We start from the raw sequence: 18458 nt of genomic DNA, 5'->3' as shown, positions 1-18458 counted from the left end.
TTGTGTAAGTATGCGTCTGAGATCAGTGACCAGGTCCCTTATCTTCTAAAAAAGAGTTTGACATTTTGAGAAATACAATTATTTTTTGCAGAGATGAGATGACTGTTTTCATCTCTGCAATACGTTTGGAGTGTGAGTCAGAGGTCAATCAACCTAACCTTAAAGCTTTCTCCTCCTGGTGTCTTTAAAACTGTATTGATTGAGACAGTACCTTCTGTAACTGACCCCAGATCAGTTCCCCCCTTATTAAACTCTTCATGTGAATAGAAGTCAGATTGCTGTTCTGCTGCCACTTGCTCTGTGAGCTAACCAACACGGCCTTCCCTTAGTGAAAGCTTTGTTTCTCCAAAAGCTAATGCCATATCAGTGAATATGTACTAGTGTTGCCTCGACACAGAGCTGTGCTGGATGGTGTGATGATGAATGTTTGTGCATAGCTGTCTGCTTCATGTATTCTCCTCAACTGAAAGGTGAATTATGAATTGAATGATTAATTGTTCTCTTAATATGTTTTATTGATAAGAACTTATTTAGCAGCAGATAGTCATAATACCTTCCACCTGCAGCCATTTCTCACACCTTTTTAGATTTGGGGAGAACATAAAGAAAACATGTGTGTGCTGGAGAGTGAATGAGTTTTTGTTTTGTCTGGATAATTTAAAGAGAAGTTTGTGTCAGTTGAGGAAAGACTCAGAGACTCAAGAGACGGCTTTATATTGTTAATCATGCAAGAGTGTCAAAGGAATATGAGTAAAAAAGCATGAAATAAAAGAAAATTAATGTTTATACTAGACTGCTTTAAGCCTTAACCCAAACAACTCACTCCAGAAATGTCTCTTTCTAACTCAAACTAACCTGTTCCTGTCATATCTACTCTACTTCCTGTTGCTCGACGCAGTTTCCTGTTAATGTTGATCGGATGTGTATTTTCCTATGTTGAGAGATTTATTTTTATATGAAGTTCAGATGCCATATCAGTGTATATGTACTGACTCATGCTGTCAGAAACAATAACCTTATCTTCCTCCTAATATTTCTATGTGAAATTAAGTAACATGTAACTAATATTTAGTTGCCAGGCCAGTGAGTCTGCACAAGTATCGCTACATAAAGCTCCAGACTAGAGCTGTTTTCTGTGCTTGTTCAAATGGAATAAAGCTATTAAATGCATTCTGTTGCGCTATTATTTCATTGAATGTTAACTTTTCTGCAGATATTCCCAGCTGTCATATAAAGACCCCAGTCATGTCATCAATAAGTGAATTTGGTTTCAGGATCAGCAGTAAAATGTGTTTCATAATTGATTAATCATCCCAGTATATTCTTGATAATTTCATAGAACACCAGTAAACAGTGGGGAAAGCCAATCAGAATTTTCTAGAGCCCAATGAGACTGTCTTGTCGTGGTGATGTCTTGTTTTGTCTGACTAACAGTCCAAATATCACAGATATACAATATTATACGATGCAAGGACATGAACAGCAAGTTCTCACATATGAAAATTGAAAAACCATCAAATGCTTCTTTGTAAAATTATTACTTAAATGAATGAATCATCAAAACAGTTGCCAAATCATTTTCTGATGATATTCGATTTGTTATTGCTGCACTATATGACAGTACAACACATAGTAAATGGGTCGTGGTTTTCTCAAAGCCACAGGGTAGATGGAAGATCTGAAGAGAAATGGAGCCAGGTATCAAAGTTATTGCACTCTGACTAGGCGGCTGGTGTGTATGTGTGCAGGTCTTTGACTCTTAATTAAAGGTAGTACATGATAACATTCACTGTCACTGCAGGGACCAAATGTCACAAGGAGCAATAAAATGTCCTCTTATCTTTCTTTCCAGTGTTTCATATCTCCATCGTTGTGGAAGCTAATTAACTGAATTACAACGTGAAAGCAATGACCTGTAGACGTCTGTGAACCCTCTGACTCTGCAAACCTGACACAGCTTTTCTTACCGCCAGTCTCTGACATTCGTCCACACCGAAGTGTTACATTCACATGACCACACAGGAATATGTTTAAGATCTAGACCTGATATAACTAACTTAACATTGTACATATCCTTTCCCTTTTTTTTTTCTTTTAAAACTTGCTTTGTATCCATATCAATATTGACACTGTCTAGCAGTCAAAATGCTGTTATAAGTTATAATTGTATTTAATAGTGAAGAGCCAAAAGGTGAATTAATTGTGTATGCAAAGCATAATCACATCATTCTCTATATATACATTTTTGACAGATACAATTATTAACCAAGACACCGTCCTAAAGATCCATAAAAGCTTTTTGGGAGGTATTGATGTAGTAGTGCACATCGTGGGGGGAAATGGAAGAAAGGAAACAGGACAAAATTTGTTGAACTGACAGTATGTGGTTTTGTATCACAGGCTTAAGTAAAGATGCCAGAGATAGAAGGCAGTACTGAGGGTCTGTCTTCATTGAATCATCAATTTACTTTAGAAAAGTGCAGTTAACTTTAATAATCTAAACTTCCACTTTTTTCAATTCTACAAGACAGTTCCTACTTTTCCACAGGCTTTCTTAAAGATGAAATAAACACAGCAGATCCCCATGTATTCTTAGAGGTGTGAATACAGACAATGCATTTAGTTTAACCCCATAAAGTATCTGGCCATCAGTGAGTCTGGAGCTCTCGATCACTGATCAGTGTCCTAAATGAAGCCACTTTTTTTCTGACACTGTTATATTGCATCACTGAGGCAGATTGTTTACACACCACATTTGCACCCCTTGAGCCACTGTTGGTTCAATACGCCACGAAAACAAGAGATGTTGTCAGCTTAATAACTGGCCACAAAAGTGATAAGTGCACCCCCCCCCAGTCACTTTAACCCCCTATAGCCAGCCCTTCCTTCCTTCCTTCCTTCCTTCCTTTATTTCTTGATCTGTCTGGAGCCGTCCTTCCACCCCTCCTTCACTTCATTCACAAAGGTCTCTCTGACTCTCTTGAGGCGGCTGCCCATCTCTCCCACGTCCCGCGGGGCTGTGCCAGCCTCGTCCCGGACTTGCCGCAGCGTCTGTGACCGCATGACCCGCTTCGAGGCGTCCCTGCCGGCTATTTGAGCCTTGGTGATGGCGTAGGCTGTGATCTGGGCCGCCCGGCGAATCGGACGAGACTCTGCCAACTTCTCAACGACCTGGAGGTTGTTGAGGAGGTTAAACAGCATACGAGCGAGCATGTTGTCGGGTGTTTTCAGAGCACCTTGACGCGTTAGCTGCCCGTCACTCTCCTGTATCCCTGTAATGACATCAACGTGTACGGTTAGGTGGAGTTATGCTCATCGACGGTAGCTTGCTATATGGTCATGTATGTTGAGGTCAGTGATAACAAAGTTGACTTCCTTACTTCAGCTGAACCAGGTGAAAACTAGCTCGGGTTGCGCTAGCTAGGCGACTACATAACACACTGTAAAGCGTGGCTGAAGTTGGTTTCAGGTTGTATCTTTAAGTTCTCCCCTAAAGAGTTGAGCGGGATCTACGAATCTGAAGCTAACTTCTGCAATGTGGCAAACGGTATTCCGAACGTTTTTGTCGGTGACACCAGCCGGGGAAACACATCCGGTTGTATCATACGTACATCCGCTTTCAGCAACAGACTCCCCAGCGAATTCCCACCACTCGTCTCACTACAGTTTGCGCTTGGAGTGTTCAGGGCAGTCTTCTCTCCCCCAAAACAAAGCCCTGGTCGTGTGGACACCGTGACGTGGACTGCTGCCATGAGGGTCATCCTGTTGCTCGCCGTGACCGTGCTGTCTCTGTGCCCGGCGGCGGAGAGCGGAGCCGATAAGAAGAAGCTACAGATTGGCATCAAGAAGCGAGTGGACAACTGCTCCATCAAGTCCCGTAAAGGAGACGTGCTGAACATGCACTACACGGGCAAGCTGGAGGACGGCACGGAGTTTGACAGCAGCATCCCCCGCGACAGGCCCTTCACCTTTACACTGGGCACGGGCCAGGTGATCAAAGGCTGGGATCAGGGCCTGCTGGGCATGTGCGAGGGCGAGAAGAGGAAGCTGGTCATCCCCTCCGAGCTCGGCTACGGAGACCGGGGAGCTCCGCCAAAGATCCCCGGGGGAGCAACGCTCATCTTCGAAGTGGAGCTGCTCACCATCGAGAGGAAGAACGAGCTTTGATGAAGAGAGGATGGAGAAGAAAGCAACTTTCAAAACGTGAGCGCTTACGGTCTTTTTTTTATTTTTTATGGTGCAATAGTATGGTGCTCGGGCCTTTTACCCACCCCCCACCCTTCTCCGTGCATTGTGCAGGCCTACTACGTTATTCCTGGAATACAACATGAAGACATTTGTTACGGCTACTGCATAAAATACACATTAATGAAGCAATGGAATAGTGGAAGCATATTTCTTGTTCAACAGAACTACTTCAGAACGCAAAGTTTCCTGTAAGATGACCATTTTATTATCATAATTCAAATATTTAAAGTAAAAAACATTTATTTTTCTCCTTCCCCTGCCTGCCTTCTGACTAACTTAACTAACTTATTTGTGAAAATGACGTAGACATACGAATGAACCCTCTAGTAAACATTACAGACTAGAAACTACTAGGGCATGACTTGATTATCAACCTGTAGCCATATTACCCACCCCCACTATTCACCATGCATTGTGCAGGCCTACTACATTATTCCTGGAATACAACATGGCCTCAGCCCTCCTCTGAATAATTTGATTAACTGAAAGTCAAATTAGAAGCATGCACCATATAAAATAAGAGTGGATCTGTACTCATAGCACACGCATCAAGTATATTTTATAAATCTGAACCCACTTTAATATTTTCATGAAAACAAACAAAATGTATTATACTATTTATGGTCTGGATTTTTCAGTTCTGGCCATTCAATGCATATACGTTCAGTAAAAACCTCTTAATGTAGTATTGTATTGCTAGCCATTGGGGGTGGGAGGATTGAAATTGTCTGTTAATTGTATTTCATACATGTTTTTCTTTTTCTTTCAGGTTCCAGGAGCTGCTGCAGCACGACTACTTGGAGATCATCTGACCTCTGATAAAGACTACATGGAAAACTCGGGAGTGGAGTTGACAACCCACGACAGAGCTACTGTGCTCCTTATTGTGCTCTGATTTATTGGTCTGAAGTTATTATGATACAAGAAGTGATGTATGGCCTTCCTAAACATTAGTAGAACTGACAGTGAGCAGCTAAACCCAGTATTTGGCTACAGGTTGATAATCAAGTCATGCCCTAATAGTTTATAGTTACTAATTGTCTGTAATGTTTACTAGAGGGTTCATTCATATTTCTACGTTCTTTTCACAAGTAAGTTAGTTTGTTAATTTAGTCAGAAGGCAGGCAGGGGATGGAAAGATAAATATTTTTTACTTTAAATATTTGAATTATGATAATAAAATGGTCATCTTACGGGAAACTTTGCAGTCTGAAGTGGTTTTGTTGAACAAGAAATATTTTTCCACTATTCCATGGCTTCATTAATGTGTATTTTATGCAGTAGCCGTAACTAATGTCTTCTGATTGTTTAACAAAACACAATTCTAATACCTCTGAATATCTCATTATATGTATATAGTAGACCTATAGTTGGGTAATGCACTTTCTTAACGCTAAATGGATGATTCACTGAAGTATTCTGGTAATTACACCCTACAGATGTACTTTAACACTTAATCATTAAGGTTTCAAATACTGTGAGAATAAGGCCAGTTATCTGGCATGTAGTCTTATTGAGCAGTCAGACACAAGTGTATTAAATGCAGGATATTCAAAAAGCAAACGAAGAAACACCCTTTTTATATATATATATATATGTATATATATATATGTGTGTGTGTGTATATATATATATATATATATATATATATATATATATATATATATATATTTTTGTTTTGTTTTGTTTTTTGAAGGCAAAGTATGAGAAAAAATGTGTTTAAATAAAAACATCTGTAAAATATCCAACACATATTTTATAGTATACGAGAAAAAATAGACATAAAATGTTGATTCAAACCACTACTCCAACAACAGCCAATAGGCTCGTTCGAGATGAGCCAGTTCTGCGCAGAATCGATCGGCGGCGATCGGCGCGCAATGCATGCCGGTTAGATTTGTGTCCGACTTGGTCCCGACTTGCTCTGACGTCATGCACACGTGTTCAACGATACTCTCACGAGACCAAGCCGGCTGTCGATTTCAGAGTCAGTCACCGTAGTTGCTCTCAAACGACTGCTTTGCCCAGTGCATGATGGGAAACGCCTGGCTCTCGCCACATCAGAGAGCTGATTGGCTCTTAGATCTGACAGCAAACACCATGTGTTGCAGAAAATCCTTTTTTTATGTGTAGTTGTAATACTTAATCCTCGATTATTGACTATTCGTCTCATGTTTAATCTAAAAACACATCTTGTGTGGTTGATAATACAAAATCTTATTTTCATAACACATATCTAAACCAGTAATAATGTATTTCACAGGCAGACATAAAAATACCAAAGGATGCAGCTACACAGTCATTTCTACATTAATATATATATTTATAAACACATATAATAAATCCAAACGTGATCTGTAAACAAAAGTTCGGAACTAACAGGAAGTACTGTTTCCCGTGAGTTTCTGTGTATATTTTGAAGGCAGTTGACAACTGTCCGACTTGATTGCAGTTTTTTGTCAACGCCTCCAGCTGCGGCCGCTGCTCTCGTCTGGATTCCAGGCGAGGCGCAGCTCTAACGAACGAGCCTATTGACAAAATGGCAGCAGCCAATCGAGTGGCACCACATCTCACAGCTCAGCTGCCAGCTTCAATAGTCATGTGACCGTGGGTAATTTAATTGTTCAAGAATTAGATATTTGTTATAAAAGCGACTTCTGTTATGTGGATTTTACAATAGCATGCGTTTGCTCAGTTAAATGAATAAAAAAAACACGACGTATTTCATTTTATCATTGACGTACATCAAACAAAATCAGTGTATCAAGAACCCACCGAAAGGGGGCGCTACTCAATTAATGTAATGTGGATATCATCACAGAGAGAATGTTCCTCCCGGAGTTCTTTAGAGGACGGACACATGAACCGGAACTAATGTAAGACAAGCACACAGGAGTGAACCTTCTGCGGACAGCTAGCTGTCGTTTCCTCACAATGGCTTCTAAATTAAACGCATTGGTTAGCGACTCTTACGTTGATGTGAGTCAATACAGAGACCAACATTTTAAGGTAAGTGGGGAAACACCGGCCGATACCCGAGGTTTGTAACTGTCCAGCTTTTAGCCAACACTTAGCCTTAGCGTTAGCGTTAGCGGCAAATAACAGAGCGGGCCGCTCGCGCTCAGTATGGCGCTGTTTTTATTTGTCACCTTTGTTTTAAATATATAAATTAAATCGTCTCGCTACTTAAATGTAATTGTACCGCTGTACTTTGAGATTCAAGCATTATTCGTCTGCACGTGTTTGGTCGTGCAGACGCTTGAGCAACGGTAACGTAAAGGAGTTCTCAGGCGCTGATTGGTGTTCATTTAGAAATATCCATTGATGGGCTTAATGAGCTCGATCAGATAATCCTCGCCATTTACTCAAATGCTTGATATCGAGCTATGAGTTTACTAAAATGGTGCCGAGTGAAATGACTCGTATTGCTTGTATTTTCAGGGTAACCGCTATGATCAGGAGAAGCTGCTGAAGCAGAGCCACACTCTGTATGTTGGAAATCTCTCCTTTTACTCCACCGAGGACCAGGTAAGTACTTTTTGGCTAAGCACGTGTGCGCATGAAGTACAATAAATTTGAAAAAGAGGTGTGTGTATTGTTTTTAAAACCCAATTTTAGGAAAACTGTGGGGGACTGCATTTGCATTTATCAGTCGCTGTCATATCTAACATTATTGCACTACTGTTTGGGCCATGTGCGATACTATGTTTTGTGGCAGACAGTGGACTCTGCCACAAAACATAGTATCGCAATCCTCAGGTGTATACATATTTCCTCAAACCAGTATTACCTGAAGAGCTTTTTTTTGGCTAGTTTTTCATCTTTATTGGCCAGGCTTTGACTTTATTTGTCAGATTTCCAGAGGCTTGCAACTCTAGCAGTTAGTTCTATTAAAATTGTTATACATTTCAAACAAGTTTTTTAAAAACTATAATTTCATGAGTGTAAAATATTTGGAGGATAGTCTTAAGTTCAACTGCTTCTTATTATCTCTGACACAATTCTCACTTGTCTTTTGTAATTTATGTGCAGGTACACGAGATATTCTCTAAAAGTGGAGACGTGAAGCGCATCGTCATTGGCACAGATAAAGTCAAGAAGACAGCCTGTGGATTCTGCTTTGTCGAGTATCCTTGTAAATTTAAGCATTCATCCATTTTCACAGAAAACGCACCTCAACATCAAGTCATCTGCCTGCCGGGAGACGAACCAAATAATCCATGCACTATTAAGTTAAACCAATTTAGCATGACGTGACCATGTTGTGCAAGTTTAGACCTTAACCCCATCTGTACCAGATACTACACGCGCTTAGGTGCAGAAAATGCCATGCGCTTCATTAATGGCACACGGCTGGATGACCGTATCATCAGGACAGACTGGGACGCTGGCTTCAAGGAGGGACGGCAGTACGGCCGTGGAAAATCAGGAGGACAGGTGAGGAACAACTTGTTTGTTGTTCTTGTATGAAGTCCTCCCTCAAGGCACCTCCTTTGGGAACCAATGCTCGTACGTTTAAAACTATCTCTGGTACAGTAAGAATCTTGAAGGATGGACATGATGCAGTGAGCTAGACAATATTTATTTTAAGCTTGATGAGCTGAAAGGAACCATGTTGATTGATGCAAGGTCCCATCTTGAATTGGTCTTAAGTAGATTAAGGCTAATAAATTAACAAGGGAAATATATGGGAAGGGGAAAAAGTCATATAAGCCTAATGCAGATATATCACTGTCTGTATATGTCCGCTAATTACTAAGGCATTGCAGTGCAGAAATTAACTCGGTTTGAGGTCACCATAACACTTGTTATGGTGACCTCATGGAGAGAAGAGAAGTCAAATGTTCTTGAATCTTGTGTTGTGGAAAATTCAACTTTTTAGCTATGAATGATCAGGGCTCCCATAACAGACATAACTTAATTGGCCAAAACTCACAATAATGTAAACATTGGGCATTGCTGGTAACTGTACTATTATATAATCAATTTCTAAGTATGTAGGATATTATTTCTTAGATAAATTATAGACTATAGTATACATAGTCTTTTAAAACAGACTTCCACAGAGAGGAACATATTGGTGTCTGTCATACCAGTTAGTTTGTTACTGAAAATGATCTGATGGGAACTGTGAAATATGTTGCCCAATGTGTATCTTTTTTTGTTGTTACAAATTGGCTATCAGATTTAATATCCCATCTGCTAAATACACGTTTCTTCTTTTTCAAAGATACACGTGTGTATGAAACACTGAATGCTTGCTTTTGCATCAGACAAACAGATTGCACATCAGCAGCTTCAATCCCAAAATGTTTGTGTGCGCTTGTAAAAATGTTAAACTCGAGACCCATTGTACAACATAAGAAAGCATATTAAGTTTGGCAGTGTTTTCCAAAAAAACAGATTAGGAAGCAGCAGGATTTCCTCACCACAATGGGGAAGAGGAAACTAGTGATTGTAGAAGGTTGAACCATTCACACTTAAAAAGTTTTGGAAAACAATATTAAAATGGTGTTTTGAAAATGGCATTCAAAGAAATCAATACTCATGACATTTTAATACACCAGTATGATATTTAGAAAGTGATATCCCGTCCAAAATAAATTATGCACGATTTACCATGGCCTTTTGAAGGGACGGCATTACTATAGCGTGACATTTGTAAATGAAAGTCTATATTACGCTGTTAACAAATACATAATGTAATCCAATTGTGTTGCAGTGGTAGACGATGAGCTTTCTGAAGAGCGTAAATGAGGAAATCTAAATATTGGACTAAAAACTGGTTCCTTGTCGGGGGTGAGGGGGAAATGCAGGCAAATACCCTCCAGTATGTACTTTTTTCAGACAAACCCCCCTCAATTAAAGTAATGAAAATATGTGTATTTACTTGTACCCTCTGGTTGTGTTTCTTTTGTAGGTGAGAGATGAGTACAGGCAGGACTACGACCCAGCCAGAGGCGGCTACGGTAAGCTGGCTCAGCAGCATCGTTCCACAGAGGTACGCAATAGTTTTTAGCCTGAATCCCACCACAGCAGTCTGCCTGGACGACACAGAGCCCCTCCCTCGGTCCTGGACCAGATGAATTCTCCAACAAGGCCTCCACATGCTACCGCAATATTTTGTGTTAAATTCAAACTTTACTGCAGTTCTGCACGGACCCCTGGACCTCATTAGCAGCTGTTATTTATTTAATTTCTGTTCTGACAGCCTCTTGGACTTTCCTACCTGCTTTCAACACGCAGCAGCCCGACATATAGTGTGAACTTTTCATTATCCAGCACATGATCTCTATAAACATATTCTGCATTGATGTGTCAAATCTCGAGGCAACCGGACAATATTTTTGCATCAAAAGTGTGCTGGTTTCTGGTTTTAGTCTTGAGTTGTAAAGACTGATCATGTGCGAGCCGGCTTTGGCCCAATGCAAGTCAACAGTCCATGTGAAGAGCTAAAGAGGCAGAAGGCATTGACCATAATGTCATCTTGGAGCTCGTAAACTGGCTACTTGGGGCGCGAACCGGTCGTATATGCCAACTCCCAACTCCAGTCCGGCATCTCAAGTTCAAATTGGACTGTATACATTCAGCAGCGCACGGAAAAGGAAGTCCCGGTCTGGATTTCCGCTGGCTGCACCGTAACCTCAGAAGTATTGCCCCTTGCCCCCAGAGGGTTGTCTGTTTTCAGACTGATGGGTACCAAGATTGCCCTCCTCATATAGATATCCCATCCATTTCATTCCCAGCTGTAAAAGGTTCTGATAGCATGTAGTTTCTGGGTCAACGATGTATCAAATATCAAGACAAAGTGATCATGCGCACTCCATGTGAAAATTATAATCTGCTGAAGTAATGGAAAGAAAGCATTCTGTTATCGTACTGATTTCCATGAATGAAACTTTGTCTTTAATTGGATGTAAATTTTTTTTAAATAAATAAATTTCTTTTTGTTTGAGACACTTTTTCCCAATCATTGTCCGAGGTCTGGTAATCACCGCTTGGTTTGTGAATGTCATTCAACTCGGGCCTTTAAGAGGAGAATGATATTACATTGAACACTTACATTGACGCCATGCCTGGTATTCTTGACTTGCTTAATTGACAGAAGCTTATTTACACATCCAGCGGACACAGAACACCGTAAGCATTCATTTGAACTTATCTTCTTAGCAAAATGACAAATTGAGTTTAATATTTGTTCTCTGTTTAGTTTAGTTTCTGACAAACTCCTGAGTGAAATGGTTGTTCTTTTCTAGCTACAAAGTACTTCACTATGTTTAACGGCTATTTGCCAACTGTGTCTGTCAGTTGAGTGTTGGGCAAGTAGTGTGCACTGGATTTTTGGAGCTATTTACCTGCTGTTGCTGTAAACGATGCTGGTGAGGACTGTGGGAGTGAACCAGAACGCTAAAGTAGGGCCCCTTAAATCCCAAACAATAAGCTGGAACGCACTAAAACTGTGCAGAGTCAGGTGATAAGAGTTTGCCACTTTTTGTGATATTTTCTTTTAGATTAGACAGTCATCCCATTCATTATTAATATAATTTTGGATATAGGAAGTCTTTTGGGATCACTGAATAGTGTTGTATCCCGAAGTCCATGTCTTGGCAACCTGCAGCTACACAGTATATACTGTGAGAGTACTGGTAGTCGTCTGATGCCCCTAAAAAGCTGTAACGGCCTTCAAGGTTCAATGCGACCTTCGATGCAACCTTTTTACCTCATGAAGTTGGCGTCTACCTCATGAGATGAAAGCTTTGCTCGTATTAAACACCTGTTATTAAATGCTCAAATGTTAATGTGCACAGGTGGAGTTGTCATTTTGTAGGTCAAAACCTTTGCGAGCTTTTCATAGTTCAGTATGCAGACAATCTCTCCCTTTTCGTTGCAGTCAAGTAATTAAGAATTAATATTATACTGGTGATCATTTTGCTCAGCAGTTAGTCAGGGCTCCATTGCTAGACAGTCCTCGTTCCACTCGTAATAAGGAACACGGTATCTTGGCAGTTTCTAAGAGGTCAGCTGGTCTCTTATCTCAGCGTGAGCTGTAGAAGTGAAGTGAGGAGCGGATCAGAATACCAAGCAGTTGAAATCGGCTCCGCAGACACATTTCTGCATTACATCCCGACCACTAATTCCTGCCATTAGCTACTACATTACATTCATAATCACATCCTCTGCATGCAGCATATTTGGAAAATGAACACAAGATGGCAGAAGAGTAGGTAGGGGGACCGAGAGATGTGACAGTGAACCAACACTTTCCATGAGGTTCTCACTGTGGCGAAAGAAACTTCCATTTTGAGCCGGTTGGGAGCTGGTTTCATAACCATGAAAAGCAAGATAAAAGTGATTAATTTTCAAACAAAAGTTGAAATAATCATCTAATTGTGATGGATAATCAGTTGAAACAGATAAAAGTGATGGATGTTAAAAGGTCTTGCTTCTGCCACTAGATAATAATAGTAGTAGTAGTAGTAGTAGTAGTAGTATCAGTACTGCAAACTGACCGAAACAACATCCACTTTTATTAACATACTCTTTCAGAATTAGTTGAACTGAACACATTTGGCGTATGACAAATTGGGTCAATGAAGGGGTATAGTTTAGCTTCCCTGACAGGGCTGTGGAGGTATAAAACAAGGTTAGAACCACGAGAGCCCACACAGGATGCAAGCAGAATTATAGGACACTGTCTTCTTTGCACAGACGAGGTGGACGCCACCATCACCACATGTTTTAGTCTGTTTCAAGCCTTTTTTATTACACTGCAAGGGGTCAGAAGGAGCTGTGGCCTCAACGGCTGAAATGATTGTACAATGATTTCATTATATCCTCAATACCAGAAACCTGTTCATGATTCATAAAAGCTCTTTGCATCCATATGATGTGTATTTGACATTTTGAGCGAGCCTGGGGATTTATCAACTTCCATTTCTTCTGCAGCAGAGGCGTAGCTCATCGAGGCTCCAAGCTTGCCCCCACATGATATGGTTCGTGCACATTTGCAACATTAGCTGTTATCATCGTCTGGTTCAAAAAGTCAAGATCAAATGGGGTCAAGTGAGAATTAGACGGTGCCAGGACCGGTCCCAGAATTAACGAGACGTTTATGCAAAGTAGAGAGGCCTGTTTGGAATTATGGAAAGAAATGCTTCAACCCCCAGCTTTGTCTCACTGAGAAACACATTATTATGGCAGCCCATCATTGGCCGCTTCCAGATGATGCAGTTAGATAATGATCCCCCATTACCACGACGAACAACAGCTCTCTCCGTCAGCCTTAAGCGTGAGGATACTCCCCAGCCTTGTCATTAACTCATATTAAAGGCTTCTTCATGGATAAGAAGATTGAACACACCAGCATGAGCTCACTCGTGTCAAGTTGTTCAATCTCCTCTCGTCCCAATTCACGTACAGTATGTACAGTACTTTAAGTTTAGCTCTTTGTTTCATTTAAAGGAATTCATTGTGTTCTGCAGACATGCTATTTTAGAGAATAGTGTCTTTTCAACTTTCTGGAAACTTTAGCATGTATCTTTTTCTGTTTTAGCGTGACAAAAGTGCAAAAAGCCAGAACACCGTATCGCCCAACATCAACCTGACTAATGGTTTTGTGGCTGAATGGGAGCAAACTCCTGGAACAAGTTCTAAAATCTCGTGGAAAGCCTTCACAGAAGGGTGGAGGCTGTTGATGGGGCTTCACCATGTGGTTGAAACAAAGAGAGTGTCCAACAACAAGTCATTTTGAAAGCCTAGATTTTGAAACCGCGCCAACCCCAGATCAGGTGTTAAAATCTCCTTTCTGTGTGAGATTTGGTTCCACCCACAACACCAGTGCCTCATTGGACGAGGGCCACGGGAACCCCAGGGAGTCCCTGTGACACGGCCATGACACCAAGGCTACAAACCGACACGTACCATCATCCCGCGGCGTCCAATGCAACTCAAATTGTATGTACAACAGACTGTTTTGGGATCCCAAAGGAAAAACTGAAAATCAGCGCACCATTTAACCCGCTAATAAAACCTGAGATAAAGATACGGCAGAAATGTATCCCGATTCTAAAATGAGTCGGGTACAAACAATTGTGTGATAACCTCTGCCTTTATTTGCAGCATGAATCCGTGTACATTCAGATTAGTTTACTCATCATGAGAAATACTTTTCACCTTGACAGTTGTATAATGTCTAATCTTGATTTAAAGTCTATTTCACAACCAAACCTGTGCCTGCGAGATCCAACATTATGATCATGGTTTTGTAATAAACCATTTTAGATTTTTGCCTTAATTTAGATTTTATATCTGATATTGCACACATTTTATCAGCAACTTTACTCGCATCTACACGACTATATCATTTTGGGACTGTGCAGTGATTGGTAAGAAGAATCAAGGTTACATCTTATTTTACTCCCTCGATAAAATATAATCCCATGTACAAAAGAAGGTTTCATAACTGTGCATGTTATGCATTTAGTCATAATTAAAATAATTTCTATCACCTTGTATTTTAGGTGTAATGTTTTACCCAGTGAGATGCTTAAATAAATACATATATAACTCTTGTTTGAGATAAATACATGTGTATTTTAAAATAAATAAAAATATAAAAATGATTGAATCTAAAACAGAATGTGTTCTTTAAAGTTTATACAACATGCTTTCACTGATGGACAAATACTTCCATCACCCTTCACCAGCATCAGGAGAAACATTAACCTCCTCCATTCCTGATTTGCTCCAGGAGAATAACAGCCAGTGGCATTTCAAAAAGTCCAGTGACTAAACATGCCCGTTTCCCTTCTATTTAGAGGGATCTCATTACAGCAAAGTCATTTACTCCTCTGTGATGGTTTGGAAACACGTCCATGCTGAAGCGCTAAAGCATGCCCATAAAGAAGCTAAATTAGCTTGACATTTCGCCATAGGGGAAGTATTTGTGGAAAAGAGTAGCTTATCTCGGCGGCATGCTTTACATTCAGCTAACATGTGAGCATTCGTATCGGTCTAGAATGAGACTGAGCAGTGTGGTGCGATAAGGCTGAAGAGGAATCACCGAAAAGGATTTGACAGGTAGAAGCTCGGCGTCAAGGCTTAAAAGGCACCTTGTCCTTCCACACAGATGCTGTTGTGCAGTGTTTCATCATCTGTGGTTTTATTTCATCTGTTTCATCTGTCATCCCATACACCACGGCAGGGTGATGCGAGCCACACGAGAACACGAGTTGCATGTCAGGGAAAATAATGGCAGGACTTCAAGTCAACGCCATAAAATCAATGTCAGGGAACCGAGATATGAAATATCTTCCCTGCCCTGGACTGGTGAGACTGCTTTTATCTGGGTTTCAAGGAAATTTGAAACATTTCCACTTCAGGTATGTTTATTGTTCCCATTTCTCAGTGGGTATGTGTGGTGGATCAATCCTCCATCTGTCAGATGGTGATTGACTGAGATGAAATATGTATCCGCTGTAACAGACAGGTGCTAAGTGGAGAAAATAGCACAAACGGGAGTGTGAGTGAGAGAGAAAAGTACAGAAGGGAAATAATAATAATAAAAAGAAATTCTAAGGGGAAACACTTCAATTGGTTAGTGGAATATGCATGTAGCAGTATTAAATGCATTAAGAGCAAGTGAACCGCAAGCAGAGGGTGATAGGGAAATACCATTATTAAAAATAACAAGGAAGAGATGTACATCATTTATTTCCTTTGATTGGTCTACGGCTCTATCACTGTCTTGTATAGCCAATATGGTTTCTAGAGTGTAAACCTCTGCAGATCCCTTAAAGAGCTGAGCAGAACGCTTATGTTAGAGACAATAAAGCCTGTCTGTTTTGCAGCGAAGGTATGGCAGAAAATTCTTCCGATTCTAAAATCTGTTCTAGCACGGCATCTCTAGGATGAACAATTGGAGGAGATTCCAGATTTGTTTGAGAAGTATTTTTCACCCTGACAAAGACGCTTTCTAAGTCTGAGAAAAGAAATCATTTGACAAAATAATCTATTTAATAGCTTTTTCCCCAGAGCTTTCTACTGGATCTGAGACAATTTTTTTTAAAACATGGTTTTTGAAGCCTTTTTTTTTTGACGCGGACACATACCAGTTAGAGAGGGAGGGTTTGACAAAAACAATCATTATGGCTATAGTCGACTATTGTGTTTTTTGAGCTTTACTCGTACGAGGACAAAATGTATATATCTCTGAATTCCTTGCCAGTTTTGATATTTTCAATGAGCCTTTGTGAATTTTGGGCAATTGATGATCTCTTGGTTAAATAATCATGCCTGTATGAAAACAAACAAGAAATCTGCACCCAACTTGATGTCCAAAAGACCCAGAGGAGGCAGAAAAACTTGGCTGCTCAGTGTGATAAGAGCTATATATATATATATATATATATATATATATATATATATATATATATATAAATATATATATACCAACAGACCTGGTGATAATTGAAGGGATAGTTTGGGTCTTTAGAAATTAGGCTGTATGAAGTTCTGTATGAATCCATCCATAGTCAGTGTATTATTACCGACAGATAACGGTCGGCACGCTCCCGGCTTGCACGAGATGCAAAAAAACTTGCCTCATTTGCAAGCGTAGGCTACCTCATGTAAGAACTGGCTTCAGGTGGCACAGTAGCCTATATTGTAAGGAAGCAGACACAAGACAGTCAGAGATTCAGGTGGATACACGAACAAACCCACGCAAGCTGACAGAAAGACTGATGCCCGCACACAGACATTTCCAGGAAGGATAAATATAGATCTCTCATTTGGGGCCGACGGAGGCTGAGATGGCTTGGCATGAACCCACAGATGACATTGACTCTGCAGGGTTCTGCTCATTTGTCAGCCTGGACATCCCCGTCTGACCTGTGGGGCCGATAAGGAGGACCCCGCCCTGCGGAGAGGCGGCTCCTGCTGGGCAACATCCCTCCAACAGCTCCAGTCTTATCTATTCTTCTCCGTTAATGAACAGAAGATGGGGGGGAGCAAATAAATACATGTTTCAGAGTGAAGATAAGGTCATGGGCAATGAGCTCAGTTTTCTCTGGAAGGCGTGATTGTTTTTGAATAGTTCTCATTAAACATGCAATAAAAAAGAAGTAGATATGTGTATTAAGGCTGATTAAAGTATATTTGATTATTTGTTCAAAGCATGCAGGATTTTCATTTAAAAACAGAACCCCATCTAACAGAATCCACATAGTATAGAGTTTATTATTGCTCTAGTTTGTTTGTTTTAAAAGGGCCTGTGTGTTGTTTACTGAGACAGAAGAGGGATACATCCTGAACATTTATGACAGTTTTACCACAGCAGCTATGTGTGAGGGGCACAAAGTGTTGTACGGTTAGCCAGCATACACAAGAGGTATCAGAAAAACACAAACATACAGTATGTCATTTTTAATGTTTAGCACGATGACCAATGCTCCAATGTCTCCACCCCAGTACAATAGATGAAAATTACTTGTTTTCAGTGTTTACACCACTAAATGATTACATTTATATCTAACAGCAACCTATCTTTCCAGAAACAATGCATCAATGGTTACTGAATGGATAATCAATGGATAATCAATAGACCTCGCTGTGAACAGTTTTCATTGAATTTAAAATGGATTATCCAAAGTAACAAGGGACATTGGAGAAATGTTGAATTCCATTGACATCCACTGTTTTTGGGGTACAGGCCGAAATCTCAGAGATGTATTCATCTTAACTTTAGCATTGCTATATACCACTAAGTATAGTAAGTGAGAAAACTTTTGGTGAACTGATCTGGACCAGTCATAAAGTACAATATATACCAAAGCTTGAAATACTTTCCTGTGTAAGTGAACATTGAGGCTACCTTGACATACTGCATACTGCACCATCCTTGCATTCCTCAAAAGGACTTCATTTCAGATTTACTGTAAAATCCCATTTCTGCAAAAAGAAAAGATCTCTCGACTCCTGTGATTTCTCAATTCTTAAGTGATGGATGTGTTACTGGTGTTTATTCAGAAGGGAGTGAGAGAAAGCTAGAGAGAGGTCCTCAAGTTTGAATCTGAAAACTATTCTTTGCTTTTGGTTTTCACAGACAATCATCAGTACCACTGGGAGGATAACAAAGGGGATCAGAGGTAGTAAATGGACTGTACTAAATTGGAAAAGACTGAAAACAATCTGTTGTAATTATAATTGTG

The 18458-nt window shown here is 40.3% G+C and overlaps 3 protein-coding genes across 3 annotated transcripts; 2 read left to right on the top strand and 1 right to left on the bottom strand.

Annotated features, from left to right (window-relative positions):
• Window positions 1–2160: 2160 nt before the first annotated feature.
• Window positions 2161–3483, bottom strand: LOC306738593 (protein NCBP2AS2-like). The gene is made up of 2 exons (XM_079220469.1): window positions 3381–3483; window positions 2161–3272 (listed from the first exon to the last, which is right to left on the bottom strand). Exon 2 carries the CDS (start codon window positions 3211–3213, stop codon window positions 2908–2910), a length of 306 nt encoding a protein of 101 aa, XP_079076595.1. The 5' UTR covers window positions 3214–3272; window positions 3381–3483; the 3' UTR covers window positions 2161–2907.
• A 164-nt stretch (window positions 3484–3647) lies between these two features.
• Window positions 3648–5441, top strand: fkbp2 (FKBP prolyl isomerase 2). The gene is made up of 2 exons (XM_079220750.1): window positions 3648–4203; window positions 5018–5441. Exon 1 carries the CDS (start codon window positions 3751–3753, stop codon window positions 4165–4167), a length of 417 nt encoding a protein of 138 aa, XP_079076876.1. The 5' UTR covers window positions 3648–3750; the 3' UTR covers window positions 4168–4203; window positions 5018–5441.
• A 1688-nt stretch (window positions 5442–7129) lies between these two features.
• ncbp2 (nuclear cap binding protein subunit 2) lies at window positions 7130–11205 on the top strand. Its single transcript, XM_079220957.1, has 5 exons — window positions 7130–7257; window positions 7690–7776; window positions 8281–8375; window positions 8547–8685; window positions 10169–11205. The coding sequence occupies exons 1-5, from the start codon at window positions 7183–7185 to the stop codon at window positions 10265–10267; spliced, it is 495 nt and encodes a 164-aa protein (XP_079077083.1). The 5' UTR covers window positions 7130–7182; the 3' UTR covers window positions 10268–11205.
• Window positions 11206–18458: the final 7253 nt, after the last annotated feature.

The sequence above is a fragment of the Taurulus bubalis genome (genome assembly GCF_910589615.1).
Source record: "Taurulus bubalis genome assembly, chromosome: 7".
Taxonomy (NCBI): Eukaryota; Metazoa; Chordata; class Actinopteri; order Perciformes; family Cottidae; genus Taurulus; species Taurulus bubalis.
This window is presented reverse-complemented; position numbering and strand designations above follow the sequence as displayed.